This window comes from Leopardus geoffroyi, chromosome C3, assembly GCF_018350155.1.
Source record: "Leopardus geoffroyi isolate Oge1 chromosome C3, O.geoffroyi_Oge1_pat1.0, whole genome shotgun sequence".
Taxonomy (NCBI): domain Eukaryota; kingdom Metazoa; phylum Chordata; class Mammalia; order Carnivora; family Felidae; genus Leopardus; species Leopardus geoffroyi.
In genome coordinates, this window is record NC_059338.1 from 62,917,891 (window position 1) to 62,933,963 (window position 16,073).

General features: G+C 39.5%; 1 protein-coding gene across 18 annotated transcripts in view; it reads left to right on the forward strand.

Moving 5' to 3' along the window:
* Positions 1-16,073, forward strand: part of SDCCAG8 (SHH signaling and ciliogenesis regulator SDCCAG8) — a 246,791-nt gene that overhangs the window by 33,935 nt on the left and 196,783 nt on the right. For all 18 annotated transcript variants that reach the window (XR_006705982.1, XR_006705983.1, XM_045453149.1 and 15 more), the window contains exons 6-7: positions 7,026-7,166; positions 15,624-15,688. Coding sequence is in view for 16 of the 18 variants with exons in the window: in XM_045453149.1 (XP_045309105.1) it covers positions 7,026-7,166; positions 15,624-15,688 (206 nt within the window). In the remaining 2 variants the exon portion in view is untranslated. The remainder of the gene's footprint in view (positions 1-7,025; positions 7,167-15,623; positions 15,689-16,073) is intronic.

Genomic DNA, 16,073 nt, shown 5'->3' on the forward strand with positions numbered 1-16,073 from the left:
AGTTTCTTTATGTTTGTGAGGAATTGATTTATATATTTGGGTCCTCTCAAGTTGGGGGCATACATATTTACAATTATTAGATCTTCTTGGTAGAGAGACCCCTTAATTATTATTATATAATACCCTTCTTCATCTTTTGTTACAGTCTTTGTTTTAAAATTTAGTTTGTCTGATAATAAGTATGGCTACTCTGGCTTTCTTTTGATGTCCATTAGCATGAGATGGTTCTCACTCCTCTCAATTTCAATCTGCAGTTGTTTTTAGGTCTAAAATGAGTCTTTTGTGGGGATCATGTAGATGGGTCTTGTGTTTTATTTTTAATCCATTTTGATACACTGTGTCTTTTAATTGGAACATTTAGTCTATTTATACTGAGTGATTTTTGAAAGATATGAATTCAGCACCATTATGTTACCTGTAGAGTTGGTGTTTCTAGTGATGTTTTCTGATCCTTTGTAGTCTTTGTGGATTTGGTCTTCTTTTTTTTTTCTTCTCCACTCAAAGAGTTCCCCTTAAAGTTTCTTGCAGGGCTGGTTTAGTGGTCATGAACTCCTTTAGTTTTTGTTTGTCTGGGAAACTCTTTATCTCTCCTTCCATTCTGAATGACATCCTTGTTGGATAAAGAATTCTTGGCTGCATATTTTTCCCATTCAGCTTGATGAATATATCCTACCACTCCTTTCTGGCCTGCCAAGTTTCTGTGGACAAATCTTCTGTAAACCTGATCTGTCTTCCCTTGAAGGTTAAGGACTTATTTTTCCCTTGCTGCTTTCATGATTCTTTCTTGACCGTGTATTTTGTGAGTTTTACTATGATATGTTGGTTGGCTTTTATTAAATTTCATGGGAGTTCTTTGTGCTTCCTGGATTTTGGTGTCTTTATCCTTCCCAGATAGCAAAGTTTTCAGCTATAATTTGTTCATATAAACCTTCTTTCCCTTCTTCTCTCTTTTCATCTTCTGGGACTCCTATGATACAAATGTAATTCCTTTTTAATAAGTAGCTGAGTTTTCTAAGTCTTGTATTGTGATCTTTTGTCTTTGTTTCCCTCTTTTTTTCAGCTTCACTATTTTCCATAATTATCTTCTATATCATTGATTCACTGCTCTGCTTCATCCATCCTCACCATCATGGCCTCATTCAAAATTCCATCTCAGTATAGCATTTTTAATCTTGGCCTGACTAGGTTTTAGATCTTTTATTCCTACAAAAAGGGATTTTCTGGTGTGCTCTATACTTTTTTCAACCCCAGCTAGCATTCTTATAATTGTGGTTTTAAATTCTAGTTCAGACATATTACTTATATCTGTGTTGATTAAATCCCTAGCCATCATTTAACCTGTTCCTTCTTTTGGGGTGAATTCCTCCATCTTGTCATTTTGGAGGAAGAGAAAAAAAATTTAAATTAAACAATTAAAACAAAACAAAAAAATCAGATAAAGGAAGCTATAATCTAGGTGTGTTTCGTGTGCTTCCTGAGAAAAGTTTGACAGAAAAGAGAAAAAAGAGAAAAGGAAAAAAAGTAAAAGAAAAAGAAATTAAAAATAAAAAATTAAATAATAAAATAGAATAGAATAAAATAAAATAAAAAATAAAATAGAATACAAATTTTGCTCTTGAGGTGCCTGGGTAGCTCAGTCAGTTAAACATCCGACTTTGGCTCAGGTCATGATTTCACCATTTGTGAGTTCGAGCCCTGTGTTGGGCTCTGTACTGACAGCTCAGAGCCTGGATGCTGCTTCAGATTCTGTGTCTCCATCTCTCTCTGCCCTTCCCCTGTTTGTGCTCTGTCTTTCTCTCTCTCAAAAATAAACATTAAAAAATTTTTTTAAATGGTTCTTTCTGTATCTAAGAAAGAAAAAAACCCCCAAACTCCACAACATAATCAAAAACATAAGCAAAGAAAATGAACAAGCAAATAAGAAACAACCCAAATAGAGGTAGATCCAGTTTCCCCTAGAACTGAAATTTTGCAGTACACTGTGGTCTTTAGACTAAGTGGATGGAAAGGGTTTTTTCTGGTCTTCTGGGGGAGGGGCCTACTGCTGTTTCTCAGGCCAACTTGCCCTAGTGGAGATGTGCCTGGAGAGTGCAGGTGGGTAGGGATTGTAACAGCTCCGTTCTCCATTTTATGGTACTGCTTAGCTCACTGGGGTTGATCACTGCAGTTCAGCTGGGGGTGAAAATGGCTTCACCCTACTGTCTAGTCTCTATAGTGAGAATTTTGCACCTTCACAGATGTGTGATCAATCACTCCTCTTTCGTCTCAGGCTTCCATCCTCTCCCCACCTTTACTCTCCTATCCAAGCTGCTCTCTTGCCAGGTGGCACCTCCCTCCAGAGTTTTATCTCAGATGGGGCTGCGTTTCAAAACCCTACACTTCAGAGACCCACGTGGCTCAGACCCATGCTGATCCTCTGGGGGAGGGTCTTGCTGAACAATTGCCAGGTATTGATTGTCCCAAAAAACATTCGCAGGAGACCACACAGCAGCAGAGGCTCAAAGTTTATGGTAAATCCCAACACATAGGTATCGCCAGGGTTTGTTGCCCTTAGCTAGTGTCTTTGTTCTGATATCAGTAAACATGGCAGCTCTCTCGGGCCTGCTGAGACTTTTGCCTGTGGAGAGGCCATTTTGCCTCTACCAAATGCACTCCAAGTAGTGGAACCCTCTCTCCCTGTGTGGCACATGGACCCCTTAGACCACACTACCCGCTCCTTGGGGATTCACCCTGCTTCCTCACCAGAGCACTACTAGGCACTGAGCTCTGAAACTTCAGATTCTGCACTCTGCTGTGTGTGTGGGTTTTTTTTTTTTTTATGTTTATTTATTTTTGAGATATAGTGTGAGCAGAGGAAGGGCAGAGAGAGAGAGAGAGAGAGAGACAGAATCCAAAGCAGGCTCCAGGCTCTGAGCTGTCAACACAGAGTCCATCACAGGGTTCAAACCCTCAGACTGTGAGATCCTGATCTGAGCCAAAGTTGGATGCTTAACCGACTGAGCCACCCAGGCACCTCTGTACTCCACTATTTATAGAAAACTGTTGGTGTTGAAACCCTCTCCTTTTTCCCTGTCGGTGGTTTTGGGAAACAAATTTCTTCTTGTCCAGTTCCCTGTGAGTGTTTTCACTCTCTCTCTCTCTCTCTCTCTCTCTCTCTCTGTCTCTCCCTTTAGCTACTTTCAGGGGAAATGCTTTTCTTGCATGATTCCAACACACTGCACTGTCTCCCCCTTCTCTCTCTGTCCTCTATCTGTGAAAATGGCTCCCTAATCTCTGTGGTGCCACGGCTTTTCTCTCTCCCAATTCACCTCTCTACACCATATACCTGCCTAGATCTCTTGCTCAAATTATGCAGATTGTCATGTTCATCCTCAGTTTAATTTCCTAGGTGTCCAAAATGGTTTGGTGTTGATCTAGCAGTTTTTCTGGGATGAGACAAGCTCAAGATCCCCATACTATGCTGCCATCTTAACTCTTTTTATTCAGAATTTTAACGTAAAATGAAACTTTTTAGAATATCTTAAATATAAACACACCAAGAGAGATTATCTTTTTTTTCTGAATGCTTTTTACTGAATCTATTACCATATTGACAGATCTTGCCAAAGCTATTGGAAGATTTGAGTATAGATTTTCAGTATTCTTAATACTTTCTTTTGAAAAATAATTAAAATAGATAGTAATGATTGACATTTATTGATCACTACATGGTTATGATGTAGCAGGCACTATATCCAGCACTTTGTTTACATTAAATTATTTCAGGCTTGTAGTAGGCAAAGAAGGCAGGTGTTATATCTATTTTCAGATGAGTAAATTAAGGTATATAGCAGTTAAGTAAATAAAGCAACTCTACGAATGTCACACACACACACAGCTAGAAAATGGCAAAGTGAGGACTCAAATATCAGACTGTCTGACTCCCTAGATCCATCTACCTAGTCTAATGTCATACTGTAGAACTTCCTGCATAGGTTAAGAATAGCTTGTCAATATTGAACCAAACCATCTTTGTTTGCAATTGCATAGAAGATTCTCCCCAGAAGAGAAGAACGTCCTCTTTATTGTTCCTTAATTTTAGCCTTGGACTTGGATGATAGCCTACATGACTTTTATATTTTAGTCTATTTTATGACCTAGTAGTTGAAGGAACAAACAGTTTATTTATTTATTATTTTTTTTAATTTTTTTTTTAACGTTTATTTATTTTTGGGACAGAGAGAGACAGAGCATGAACGGGGGAGGGGCAGAGAGAGAGGGAGACACAGAATCGGAAACAGGCTCCAGGCTCTGAGCCGTCAGCCCAGAGCCTGACGCGGGGCTCGAACTCACGGACCGCGAGATCGTGACCTGGCTGAAGTTGGACGCTTAACCGACTGCGCCACCCAGGCGCCCCAAACAGTTTATTTTTTAAAAACTAAAACTGTTCAAGGGATATTTCATTTCTATCTTTATTTTTCATCGTTTTTTTCCTATGAAATTTCTTTTCATGGAGAGCTTTTCTCAAGAGTTCCAAAAATTATAATAATATTAAAATATGCTATTTATTAGAAATTTCGGCATGTACAAAGCATAAGAGACTCTTAAAAACTGAGAACAAACTGAGGGTTGATGGGGGGTGGGAGGAAGGGGAGGGTAGGTGGTGGGTATTGAGGAGGGCACCTTTTGGGATGAGCACTGGGTGTTGTATGGAAACCAATTTGACAATAAATTTCATATATTAAAAAAGAAAAAAAAAGAAATTTTGGCATGTATACTCATTAAAAGATCTAGGAGATTTTTTTTTAAAGCAGAACATTTCTGAGCCATTTCTTTTTCTGTCTATTTCATTCTCCCCACTACCACCCCTCCCCTCAATTAAGAAATCAAAGGTTTTCAGTGATCTTCAGGGATGTAAATGCTAACTAAATTTTTAAAACTTTGGTCAAATGCCATTCAGGTTTTTAAATGTTATCTGTGAAAGGACAAAGTGTCAATTAGACTAGCACTGCTTTCCAAAGAATGACAGTATTTTATACCATAAGCCAGCAATCTGTGGTCTATGTGCTTTCTCCAATTTCTCCACAGGAAATTAGATAGTTCTCTAATGCAGCTTTGAATGCACTCAGTCAAATATTGAAAGATTTGTCCTTACCTACCAAATCAAATTCAAACTTGTTATACCATACTTCCCAGACCCTTATTTGCCTCTGAGGCTTGACATTTTGAACATCCATTGTTTTGGATTGCTTCAATCTCTAGTCATTTCAGATAGCCTGAATCTCTCGGAGGCACCATACTTATTCACACTTCTGTGATTTTCCCCGTGATGTTTTCTTCCTGGCATGCTCTTCCTATCTAGCTCTCTCTTTCTCACCCAAGATATCATGCCAGTGTCAACACCTCCAGAAAACCTTCCTTGAATCTCTGGTTGTTCTTAGTGTCCCTCGTCTGTTTTGGCATAGTCCCCCATGCACACCTCTGGCTTAGCACATACCATATTAAACTGAAATTATCTGCTTAGGGTTTTTGCCTTGAGGATAAGATTGGTCTGGCTCATTTTTACCTTCCAAGCTCCTTAGCACACTGCCTGAACATAGGAGGTATCATACACAGGCGTTTGCATTAAACTGAACTTCCAGAAGAATGTGGAGGAGGCTCTCGGAATACTATCTCTTTCTAGCATGATACGACACCACAGTATAGTTCTGGGTTTCGGACCTGTCCTCTCTTGTGAGTGCTTCTTTGGCCCTTAGCAAGAGTTCCATAATTATTCGTTGAATTACATTTGTATTTCCGTCCTTGTGGTACATATAAATTACCCAGATCTTTGGGCTGCATATTTCGTTGAATGTTGAGAGGGTAACAGAGGTGGCAAACACAGTGGCAGCAACAAATTCAGTCTGTAGGCATGTTTTGTTTGACGAGCTATGAACCAGTGTTTAACAATGTTTTAGCTGAAAAGCCAGATACCCGGTTTAATCTCTTAAAAGCTCAAAAGATTGTTTTTGTAACTCAACTTCGCATTCACACATGGCAGCAATTGCCTGGAACTGAGTAGTGGCTGTATGTTTTAGATGGTTTGTCATGGTCCCTACCAATTCTTGGTGAGTCCCTGGCATGCAGGCTGCATGTCAGTTCTGTTTATCTGCATGCATTATTTTTTTTTTGTTGTTGTTGTTGTTGTTGAAGATAAATATTTTTCTGGAAGGGCAGGAGAGCATCGTCGTTCAGGGTGTGGACTAGGGAATTAGATTGCCCGGGTTCAGATCCTAGCTCTGCTGCTTATTAGCCACTTCTACCTTTGTGACTCTTACAAGTTACTCAGTGTCACTCAATTTCCTTTTCTATAAATTGGAGATAACAATAAACTCACCTCCTAGGGTGGTTGTAGTGATTAAATGAGTTGATATATGTGAATCACATAAACCGAGTCTGGCACATAGTAAACACCGTAGGTATTAGCACTATTATTAGTCATGGCTTTAGGAAATGTGGAAAATGAAAACAAGAGAGGGCCCTGTGTTTTAAGAATATACATCTCCAGGGGCGCCTGGTTGGCTCAGTCAGTTAAGTGCCTGAATTTGGCTCAGGTCATGGGCTCACGGTTCCTGAATTTGAGCCCCACATCCGGCTGTCTGCTGTTAGCACAGATCCTGCTTCGGATCCTCTGGTCCCCTCCCTTCCCACCACCCCCCCCCCCACACACACACACATACTTTCTCTCTCAAAAATAAATAAATGTAAAAAAGAGAAAGTATGTCTTCAGAGAAATAAGAGAGAAGTTCATTTGTTGAAGCACTGGCATCCAGCCCTCCTTGCTCATTTATGTTATTGCCTGCGCCTGTAGGAATTTGACCTTGTACCACCTGTGCAGTATGACCCTCATGGGCCCACACTTCAAATTCATTCTTGATTTGCAGTTTAGAAGCATATGCTTTTTTACCCCTTTCATCACACATGAGAATCAGTATTCCATTTGTAAAGCATGCATGTTGATTTAAAGTTAAAATGCCAATTGTAATTACTGGTACATTTTATTTTAGGGAAACATGCAGAATTCTTGGGTTACAACAGGTGAAGATTCTGGGGTGGGTGAAGCTGCCAAGAGAGGATTCTCCCATGGCAATGCGGATATTGTCGTAGGTGCATCTGCTGGGGAAGCTGAAAAATGGAAACTAGAACTGGTGAGAATTTGAGTGCTTTTCTCTTTTGTACTATATTGTGGTAAATATATATAACATAAGCTTAACACTTTAACCATTTTAAAATTTACCATTTAACAATTTAAGTGTACAACCCATTTGCATTAAATACAATGACAATGTTGTACAACCATAAACTCTATCCATTTCAAGAATTTTTATCATCCCAAACAAAAACTGTTGGGACACCTGGGGTGGCTCAGTCGGTTAAACATCCGACACTTGGTTTCCGCTCAGGTCATGATCTTGCGGTTTCGTGAATTCGAGTCCTAAGTTGGGCTCTGTGCTGGTATTGAGGAATCTGTTTGGGATCCTTTCTCTCTCTCTCTCTCTCTCTCTCTCTCGCTCTCGCTCTTGCTCTCTCTCTCTCTCTGTCTGTCCCGCCCTGACTCATGCTTTCTCTGTCTCTCTCAGAATAAATAAATAAAAAATAAACAAAAAATCAAAAAACTATGTAGCCATTAAATAAAACTTCCATTCTCCTCTCTCCTAACCCCTGGCAACCTCTTCTACTTTCTGTCTTTATGAATTTGCCTAGTCTAGGTACCTGACATATGCAGAATCAAACAATATTGGTTCTTTTGTGTCTGGCATGTTTCATCGAGCATGTTTTCAGGGTTCATCGGCGGTGTATCATGTAGCAGAATTTCCTTTTTCAGGGTGAGTCATATTCCATTTATGTCTATACCACACTTTGTTTATCCATTCATTTGTTGATTAAAGTTTAGTTTGTTACCACCTTTTGGCTCTTGTGAATGAAGCTGAACATCAGTACACAAGTATCTGTTTTTGCCCCGACTTTCATTTCCCTTGGGTATATAACCAGAAATGGAATTGTTGGATCCTATGGTAATTCTTCACTCTTTTTTCTTTCTGCTCCTCAGACTCCATCATTTCGTCTGTCCTGTCTTCAAGTTTTCTGATTCTTTGTTCTGCTGCTCACACGTGCCCTTCCATACCTTTCGTGAATTTTTCATTTTGGTTATCGTACCTTCCAGCTCTGGGATTTTTGTTTGGTTCCTTTTATACTTTTTTAAAGGTTTTATTTTCATTCCAGTTAGTCAGCACGAAGTGTTATATTAGTTTCAGGTGTACAGTGTCTTCCTTACTTCTTGTAGTTCTTTGGACATTGGCCATGTTTCCTTTTAGCTCTTTGGGCATATTTAAGATTATTGTTTTAAATTATTTTTCTAGTAGGCCTGGTGCCTGTAGATTTTTTTAAGGGTGGTTTCTGTAGATTTATTTGTTTGTTTGTTTGTTTATTATTGATTTATTCTATGCCTCTGAGTAAGTCATATTTTCCTGCTTCTTTGTATGCTTTTGATTTTTTTTTTTTTTTTTTTTGGTGGTTGAAAACTGGACATTGGAATGAACTATTATACTGTGATAACTCTGGAAATCCAATCCCCCATTTTCCCCATGGTTTTCTGCTTCTTTTATTGTTGAAGGTTGTATCGTCTTTTTGTTTCGAGACTTTTCCAATTTAATTTTGTAGACTGTTCCTTGTTGTGTGTGATCGCTGAACTCTGTTTCGTTAGCTCATGTTCCACTAATGTTTGATAGATTTCCGTGAATGCCAGGAGCTAAAACAAGTAAGTCAACAACCACCAAAACCACACACGCCTAGAAAGCCCAGAAAGAAGAGCCACCTCTGCCAGTCTTTGTGGATTGGTTCTGTGCTGGGGCATTCCTTCCTTCAGTGTGTAGCTGGGCTTGCTCTCAGCCTAGAGATCAGCTGGATTGAAAGCTTAAGGTCTTCTCAGGCCCGAGCATGTATCTTCCCGGGGAAGGCTTTCTAAATCCCCTCATATACGTAGCTGATTTTGAATGTCCTCACTTCCCAGAGTCTCAAATAATTTTATTTTCAGATCAAATGATACTTTCAAATCTTTTGATGTTGTAACAGGCCTTTCTTTTTCCTATTGCTTGAAATCTTATTTGCATTAAATTTGACGTGCAGAATTGATCAATGATGATGAAAATGTAAAAATGACACTGTAAATGGAGGACTCCAGGGGGAGATAGGATGGATTATATAGTCTAGCTCTCGTTATCATCTCTAGGTATTATTGTTAGAGTATTCGGAGGGCTCATATGGCTCTAAACTCCCTCTCCTTTCTCAGCCCCTAACCCAAGCTTTATGCTACTATTTTGGAAAGAGTTCTTTTTTTTTTTAAACAAAATGAAAGATTACGTAAATTGTATTTTCTTCCCAGCTGAATAATCTATGATAACTATTTAATGCCCACAGGATAAAGACCCATCTCCCAAGCTGTCCACAGTTTGGTTCAAGCTACCTTTCTGGACTCATTTCTGTCAGTCTCCCAAACATTACTGTAGACATACAGACCCCTCACTTCTTACTATGTCATAAACTTATTACCCACTTCCATTTATTTTTGTTTTAATTTTTTTTTAATATTTAGTTTTGGGAGAGAGAGAGAGAGAGAGAGATAGAGTGAGCATGACGGGGGAGGGGGAGAGAGAGAGGGAGACACAGAATCTGAAGCAGGCTCCAGGCTCCGAGCCGTCAGCCCAGAGCCTGACGTGGGGCTCGAACCCACAGACCGCGAGATCATGACCTGAGCCGAAGTCAGACACTTAACTGACTGAGCCAGTTCCATTTCTGTTTGCATCACTGCCCCTACCCACTTCCATTTCTGTTTGCATCACTGGCTGTGGTTTATGCAGATATCCTGACCTAAACTTTCCTTCTTAACTTCTGCCCACCGAAATACTTCCTGCCTACAAGGCTGTGTTCAGATGCCCCCTCCCATTCTACCTTCCTTGATTACACACTTCCACTCCTCCTTCTCCCACATTAGAATTAGTTTCTCTCTTGGGGCACCTAGGTGGCTCAGTCGGTTGGGTGTCTCGCTCGATTTCAGCTCAGGTCATGATCTCACGGTTCGTGGGATCAAGCCCCGTTGTTGATCTCTGTGCTGACAGTGCGGAGCCTGCTTGGAATTCTCTGTCTCCTTCTCTTTCCGTCCCTCCCCCGCTGATGCACGTGAGCACTTGCACTCTCTTTCTCTCAAAATAAATGAATAAACTTAAAAAAAAGAATTAATGTCTCTCTTACATCTCCTCTTAGTGTCGTGTTTACAATTGCTATAAATTCGTTGGTCATCCAGTCTGTGGCAAACTGCAGTCCCCACGTCTGTGTGCCCTGTGTCCTGATCCTCCTTGCTGTTTCCAAGGGTTTTGCTCTTGTACTGATCTCCCCTTGCTCTTGTATCTTTCCTCCCTCTTTACTGGGTTTTTCTCAGCAGAACATGTGCTCTACTAGCTCCCATCTTGAAGCAAGTACAAAATATACTCTCTGGACCCTGTGCTCCCTTCGAACTATCACTCAACGATTGCTCCCCTGCATACCCACACCTTCCCAAACAGTTGTCCACATTCATGTCACCACGTCCCCCCTCCCACTGTCTCTTTAACATACGTCGGTTGAGCCGATACCTCACGTTGGCCTCAACTTGTTGTTTTCAAGGTCATCAATGACCTGCACCAATCAGTCCTCCTCTTCCTGAACCTTGTGGCAGCATTCTAATTATGATACGTATAATGCTCATGTCATCCCCCTTTACTTGTCTAATGGCCCAATTTAACATACGCTCAGAAAAATGCACAAAACAGGGGCGTCTGGGTGGCTCAGTTGGTTAAACATCTGACTCTCGATTTTGGCTCAGGTCACAATCTCACGGTTTGTGGGATTGAGCCCCGTGTCGAGCTATGTGCTCACAGCTTGGGATTCTCTCTCTCTCTCTCTCTCTCTCTCTGTCGCTCTGCTCCTCCCCTCCTTGCACACTCTCTCTCTTTCAAAATAAATAGATAAAAATTTTAAAAAGTGCACAAAACAAAAATGTGCAGCTTCATGATTTTGTTCTAATGAGCACCCTCTCTCTCTGTGCCCCCTCCTAGTCACTGTCCCCTCATTCCCTTAGAACTAATCACTATCTTGACTTTTATGAAAATTGCCGAAGCAAGATCTCTGGACACTCTAGTTGATGTCTACCTGATTTTTTAAACACTGTAAAAATTGGGTCACACAGTATATAATTTTTTGTGTCTGACTTATTTTGTTTGACATTATGTTTGTTACATTCATACACATTGTTGCATGTGGCAGACATTTGTTCATTTTCAGGGTGGGTCTACTGTGTAAATACACTACAATTCATTTATCCATTCCTCAGTTGATGGGTTTTTGTGTTGTTTCCAGTTTGGGGCTATTGTAAATGTTGCTGCTATGAACTAACTCTTTCTTTCTTTCGTTTTTTCTCTCTTTCTTTCTTCTTTCTTTCTTTCTTTCTTTCTTTCTTTCTTTCTTTCCTTTCTTTCCTTATTTGTATCTATACATCCATCCACCTATTTTATTTTATTTATTTTAAAAAAAATTTTTTAACGTTTATTTATTTTTGAGACAGAGAGAGACAGAGCATGAATGGGGGAAGGTCAGAGAGAGAAGGAGACACAGAATCCGAAACAGGCTCCAGGCTCTGAGCTGTTAGCACAAAGCCCAATGCAGGGCTTTAACTCACGGACCGCGAGATCATGACCTGAACCAAAGTTGGACGCTCAACCGACTGAGCCACCCAGGCGCCCCTCTATCTATCTATTTTAGAGAGAGGGAGAGTGAGAGAGAGAGAGAGTATGAGCAGGGGAGGGACAGAGGGGGAGAGAAAGAGAATCTTATTTATTTAAAAATTTTTATTAGAGAGAGCACGTGTAAGCAAGGGAAGGGCAGGGGAGAGAGAGAGAGAGAGAGAGAGAGAGAGAGAGAGAATATCTTAAGCAGGCTTCATACTCATCACAGAGCTGAAGGCGGAGCTCGACCCCACAATCATGGTGTCATGACTTGAGCCAAAATCAAAAGTCAGATGTTCAACCGGCTGAGCCACTCAAGGCATCCCTGAACATTCTTTAAGATTGGTCTATTGGCGTACATGGCACACATTTATGTCAGGTGTATATCTTGGAGTGGAATTATTGGTCTTAGGGGTATATAGCTGTTCAAACTGAGTGGTTAAGTTGAGCTTTGGGGTGGTTTTTATCAGTTTACACTTCTACAGCAGCATAGGAGTGATACCTTTGCTCCATATCCCCCCAACACGTTGTATTGTCAGTTTTTCTGGTGGGCTTGTAGTGCTATGTCCTTGTGGTTTTCATCTGCATTTCCCTGATTACGCATGAGATTGAATACTTTTCACGTACTTATTGGTGTGCTCCTCTTGTGAGGTGCATGTTCAATACCTACTCGTTATTTTGAGCTATCCGACATTGTTTTTTTGAACTTCCTTATGTATTCTGGATACAAGCCCTTTGTTGGTTCTATCTGTTGTAAATATATTTTCCCACTCTGTGGCTTGCCTTATAATTGTCTTGATAGTTTTATTTCTTTCTCTTGCTTTCTATTTTTTTCATTCCTTCCTTCATGACTAAAATTTCTTAATTTTAATGTCATCCCCTTTATTGTTTAGTGCTTTCTGTGTCCTATTTAAAAGTGAAATCTTTTCATTTGTAACTATGTGGCTGGAACTAGAGTGTATTATGCTAAGCGAAATTAGAGAAAGACAAATACCATATGACTTCACTCATATGAGGAGTTTAAGACACAAAACAGGTGGACACAAGGGAAGGGAAGGAAAAATAATATAAAAACAGGGAGGAAAACAAAACGTAAGAGACTCTTAAATATGGAGAACAAACTGAGGGTTACTGGAGGGGTTGTGGGAGGGGGGGTGGGCTAAATGGGTAAGGGGCATTAAGGGATCTACTCCTGAAATCCTTGTTGCACTACATGCTAACTAACTTGGATGTAAATTTAAAAATAAAAATAAAAAATAAAGTGAGTTTCTTATAGACAATTAAAAAAAAAAAATGTATCCCTGCCCCAGATCATGAAGAACTTCTCTTAGATTTTCTTCTGGAAACTTTATAGTCTTGCTTTTAACATTTAAATCTCAATCTACCTACAATTTAGTTTTGTATTTGATGTAGTGTGTAGGGGATCACCTTTTGCTCTTTTCCCATATAGTTGTCTACACACACACACACACACACACACACACACACACATTAACCACTTGTTGAAAAGACAGTCCTTTGTCTGAATCTTTGTCATAAATCAGGTGTACATAGATGTCTGGGCTCTGTTTTTTACTTCCTTGTTCTTTGTGCTACAACCATCCTCTCCTCTCTTGATTGTTACAGCTCTCTATCTGTTAGGGTAGGTATATCTACCTATTAGACTACTTACCACATCTTCCAACGTTGTATTTTGTCCCCAAAAATGTCTTACTTCTGGCCTTTTGTACTTCCAAATACATTTTAGAATTAATTTGTCAAAGTCCGAAAAGCCATTATGAGGTTTTGATTGAGATTGTCTATTTAAAAAAAAATGTTAATGTTTATTTATCTTTGAGAGAGAGACAGACAGAGTGCAAGCTGGGGGTAGGTAAAGAGAGAGGGAGACACAGAATCCAAAGTGGGCTCCAGGCTCTGAGCTGGCAGCACAGAGCTCGACATGGGGCTTGAACTCAGGAATGGCAAGGTCATGACCTATGCTGAAGTCAGATGCTTAACCGACTGAGCCACCTAGGCATCCCTTAATTGAGATTGTCTTTAAGCTATAAGTCACTTGGGAGAAAAGATATCTTTATGATATTATATCATCTAATCCATTAAACTTATGTATTACTCTATTTATATAGGACATCTTTAATTTTTGCCAATAACCTTTTACAGTTTTTTTTCTTTTTTAAAAAGTTATTTTATTTTATTTATTTTGAGAGAGACAGAGAGTGCAAGTGGGGGAGGGGCAGAGAGAGAGAGAGAGAGAGAGATTGAGAATCCCAAACAGGCTCCCCACTGTCAGCATGGAGCTCGATGGTTTTGAACTCACAAAACCATGAGATCATGACCTGAGCCAAAACCAAGAGTTGGACACTTAACTGACTGAGCCACCCAGGCTCCCCACCCCCCAGGATCATTTTTAATGTATTTTTCTCCCCAGTTATCTATTCAGTTATAAAATTCTGTCAATTTCAGTTTTATATAGCTCCATACTAAATTCTTTCTTTTCTCTTCTTACTGTGTGATTACTCTTGTTTGTGTGTATATCTATTCCTGATGTAATTGTAATGTACTTCTTCATTGGTCTTTGTTTTCCCACACTTCAGAGTGACTTAAGAATCAAATCTGATAGAGTTTTCAGTGTCCACCCAATGCCTCTACTACATGGAGACTACACGAGTTGTCTGGGTAAAGGTCTTGCGTATTTATTCTTCTCGTGGCACATTCTCACCTCTTCCACCCATCTCTATCCATTCTTCCACCTCGCATTTTATTTGTAGGGATACAGATCTGCTTACCACCCAAATACGCAGCATGTTTTCTCTCTGTGCCTTTTGCTCTGTTGGAAATTAATCCTTTAAGTGTTAGCACTTCCTCCATGAAGTCTTCTCTACCCCTCTTAAGCTGAATTACAAGTTCCCACCTCTGTGATATCAGTTTACCTTCTGTATGCCTCACTGGAGTGAATTATGTATAATTGAAATTGTCCATGTGTTTTTCTTTTTCTTGTTTTTAATTTATATTTTTTAGGGAGAGAGTATGAGCATGCATGAGTGGGGGAAGGGCAGAGGGAGAGAGAGAAAGAAAGAAAAGAAAGAAAGAAAAGAAAAGAAGGAAGGAAGAAAGGAAGAATCTTAAGCAGGCTCCATGCTCAGCACGGACCCTGACACGGGGCTCGATCTCCTGATCCTGGGATCATGACCTGAGCCAAAATCAAAAGTCAGATGCTCAACCTACTGAGCCACCCAGGCACCCCCATCCATGTGTTTTCTATTCTGTACTAGATGATTAGCTCCTTAAGGTTAAAGGCGTCTTCATCTTAGGTACCCCCAAAAATGTTTGCTGAATGAGAGAATAGTGGGACACCAGCAGACCCTTGTAGCCAGTATATTAGTTTGGTCTGTCATTTATTGTGATTCATAACTTTGCTTTTATCATTCATACAACACACATTTATTGTATGTCTATATGCAGCAATCACAGTGGGGGATTCTAGTAAGATCTGATCCTTGCCCTCACAGACCTTACAGGTTATAATCGGTTTTTCCCAGAGTCACACTTTTGTTTATTTATTTATTCATTCTCAGTCACACTTTTAAAAGTAAGACCTGATGAATGCATTTTTGAAAAAAAAAATTGGGGGGGGGGTTGGCAGTGATACCCTTTTTATGACTCGATAGTTCTTTGCAGGTATATAGTCAATAAAATACAAAATTTGGGGTGGACTAGGGAAAATGTTTTTTAATTTTTTAAAATTTTCCTCCTGGGTAAAAGGAAAAAACATTGAATTTAATATGAATAATTAAACCTTGTTTGTAAAGCACGGGACATAGAGAAAATGTACATTTTTGTTTTTTAAAGGAGAGGCTGAAACTTACTTATGAAGAAAAGACTGAAGTCCTAGAATCTCAATTGAAATTTTTAAGGTAAAGTATCATTGTCCGTTTAAAATAATCATAGCAAAAGCATAATGATCTTTCAAATATATTTGAATGTTTGCTGACCTGCCAGTCTTACTCAATATAAGAATTACTTGATGACATTTTATGTGTATATAAGAAATATCCTCAGGTTATTAAAGGATAAGGGGGCATAAAATTGTGAAGGCCTTTTCCAAATCACATGTCAAAGAACTATGAGCTAAATTACAAATTTTATGCCTTCATCGGTTATGAAATATTTGTGTTTTCTTATACAAATAAGAAACTCTAGCTGCTCTGATAGAAACCATGCTTTTAAAATAAAATACTGAAAATAAAGCATTCTTCTAGTTTTAAAATTACATGAAAGTATTTTTTTCTCTATAGGTAT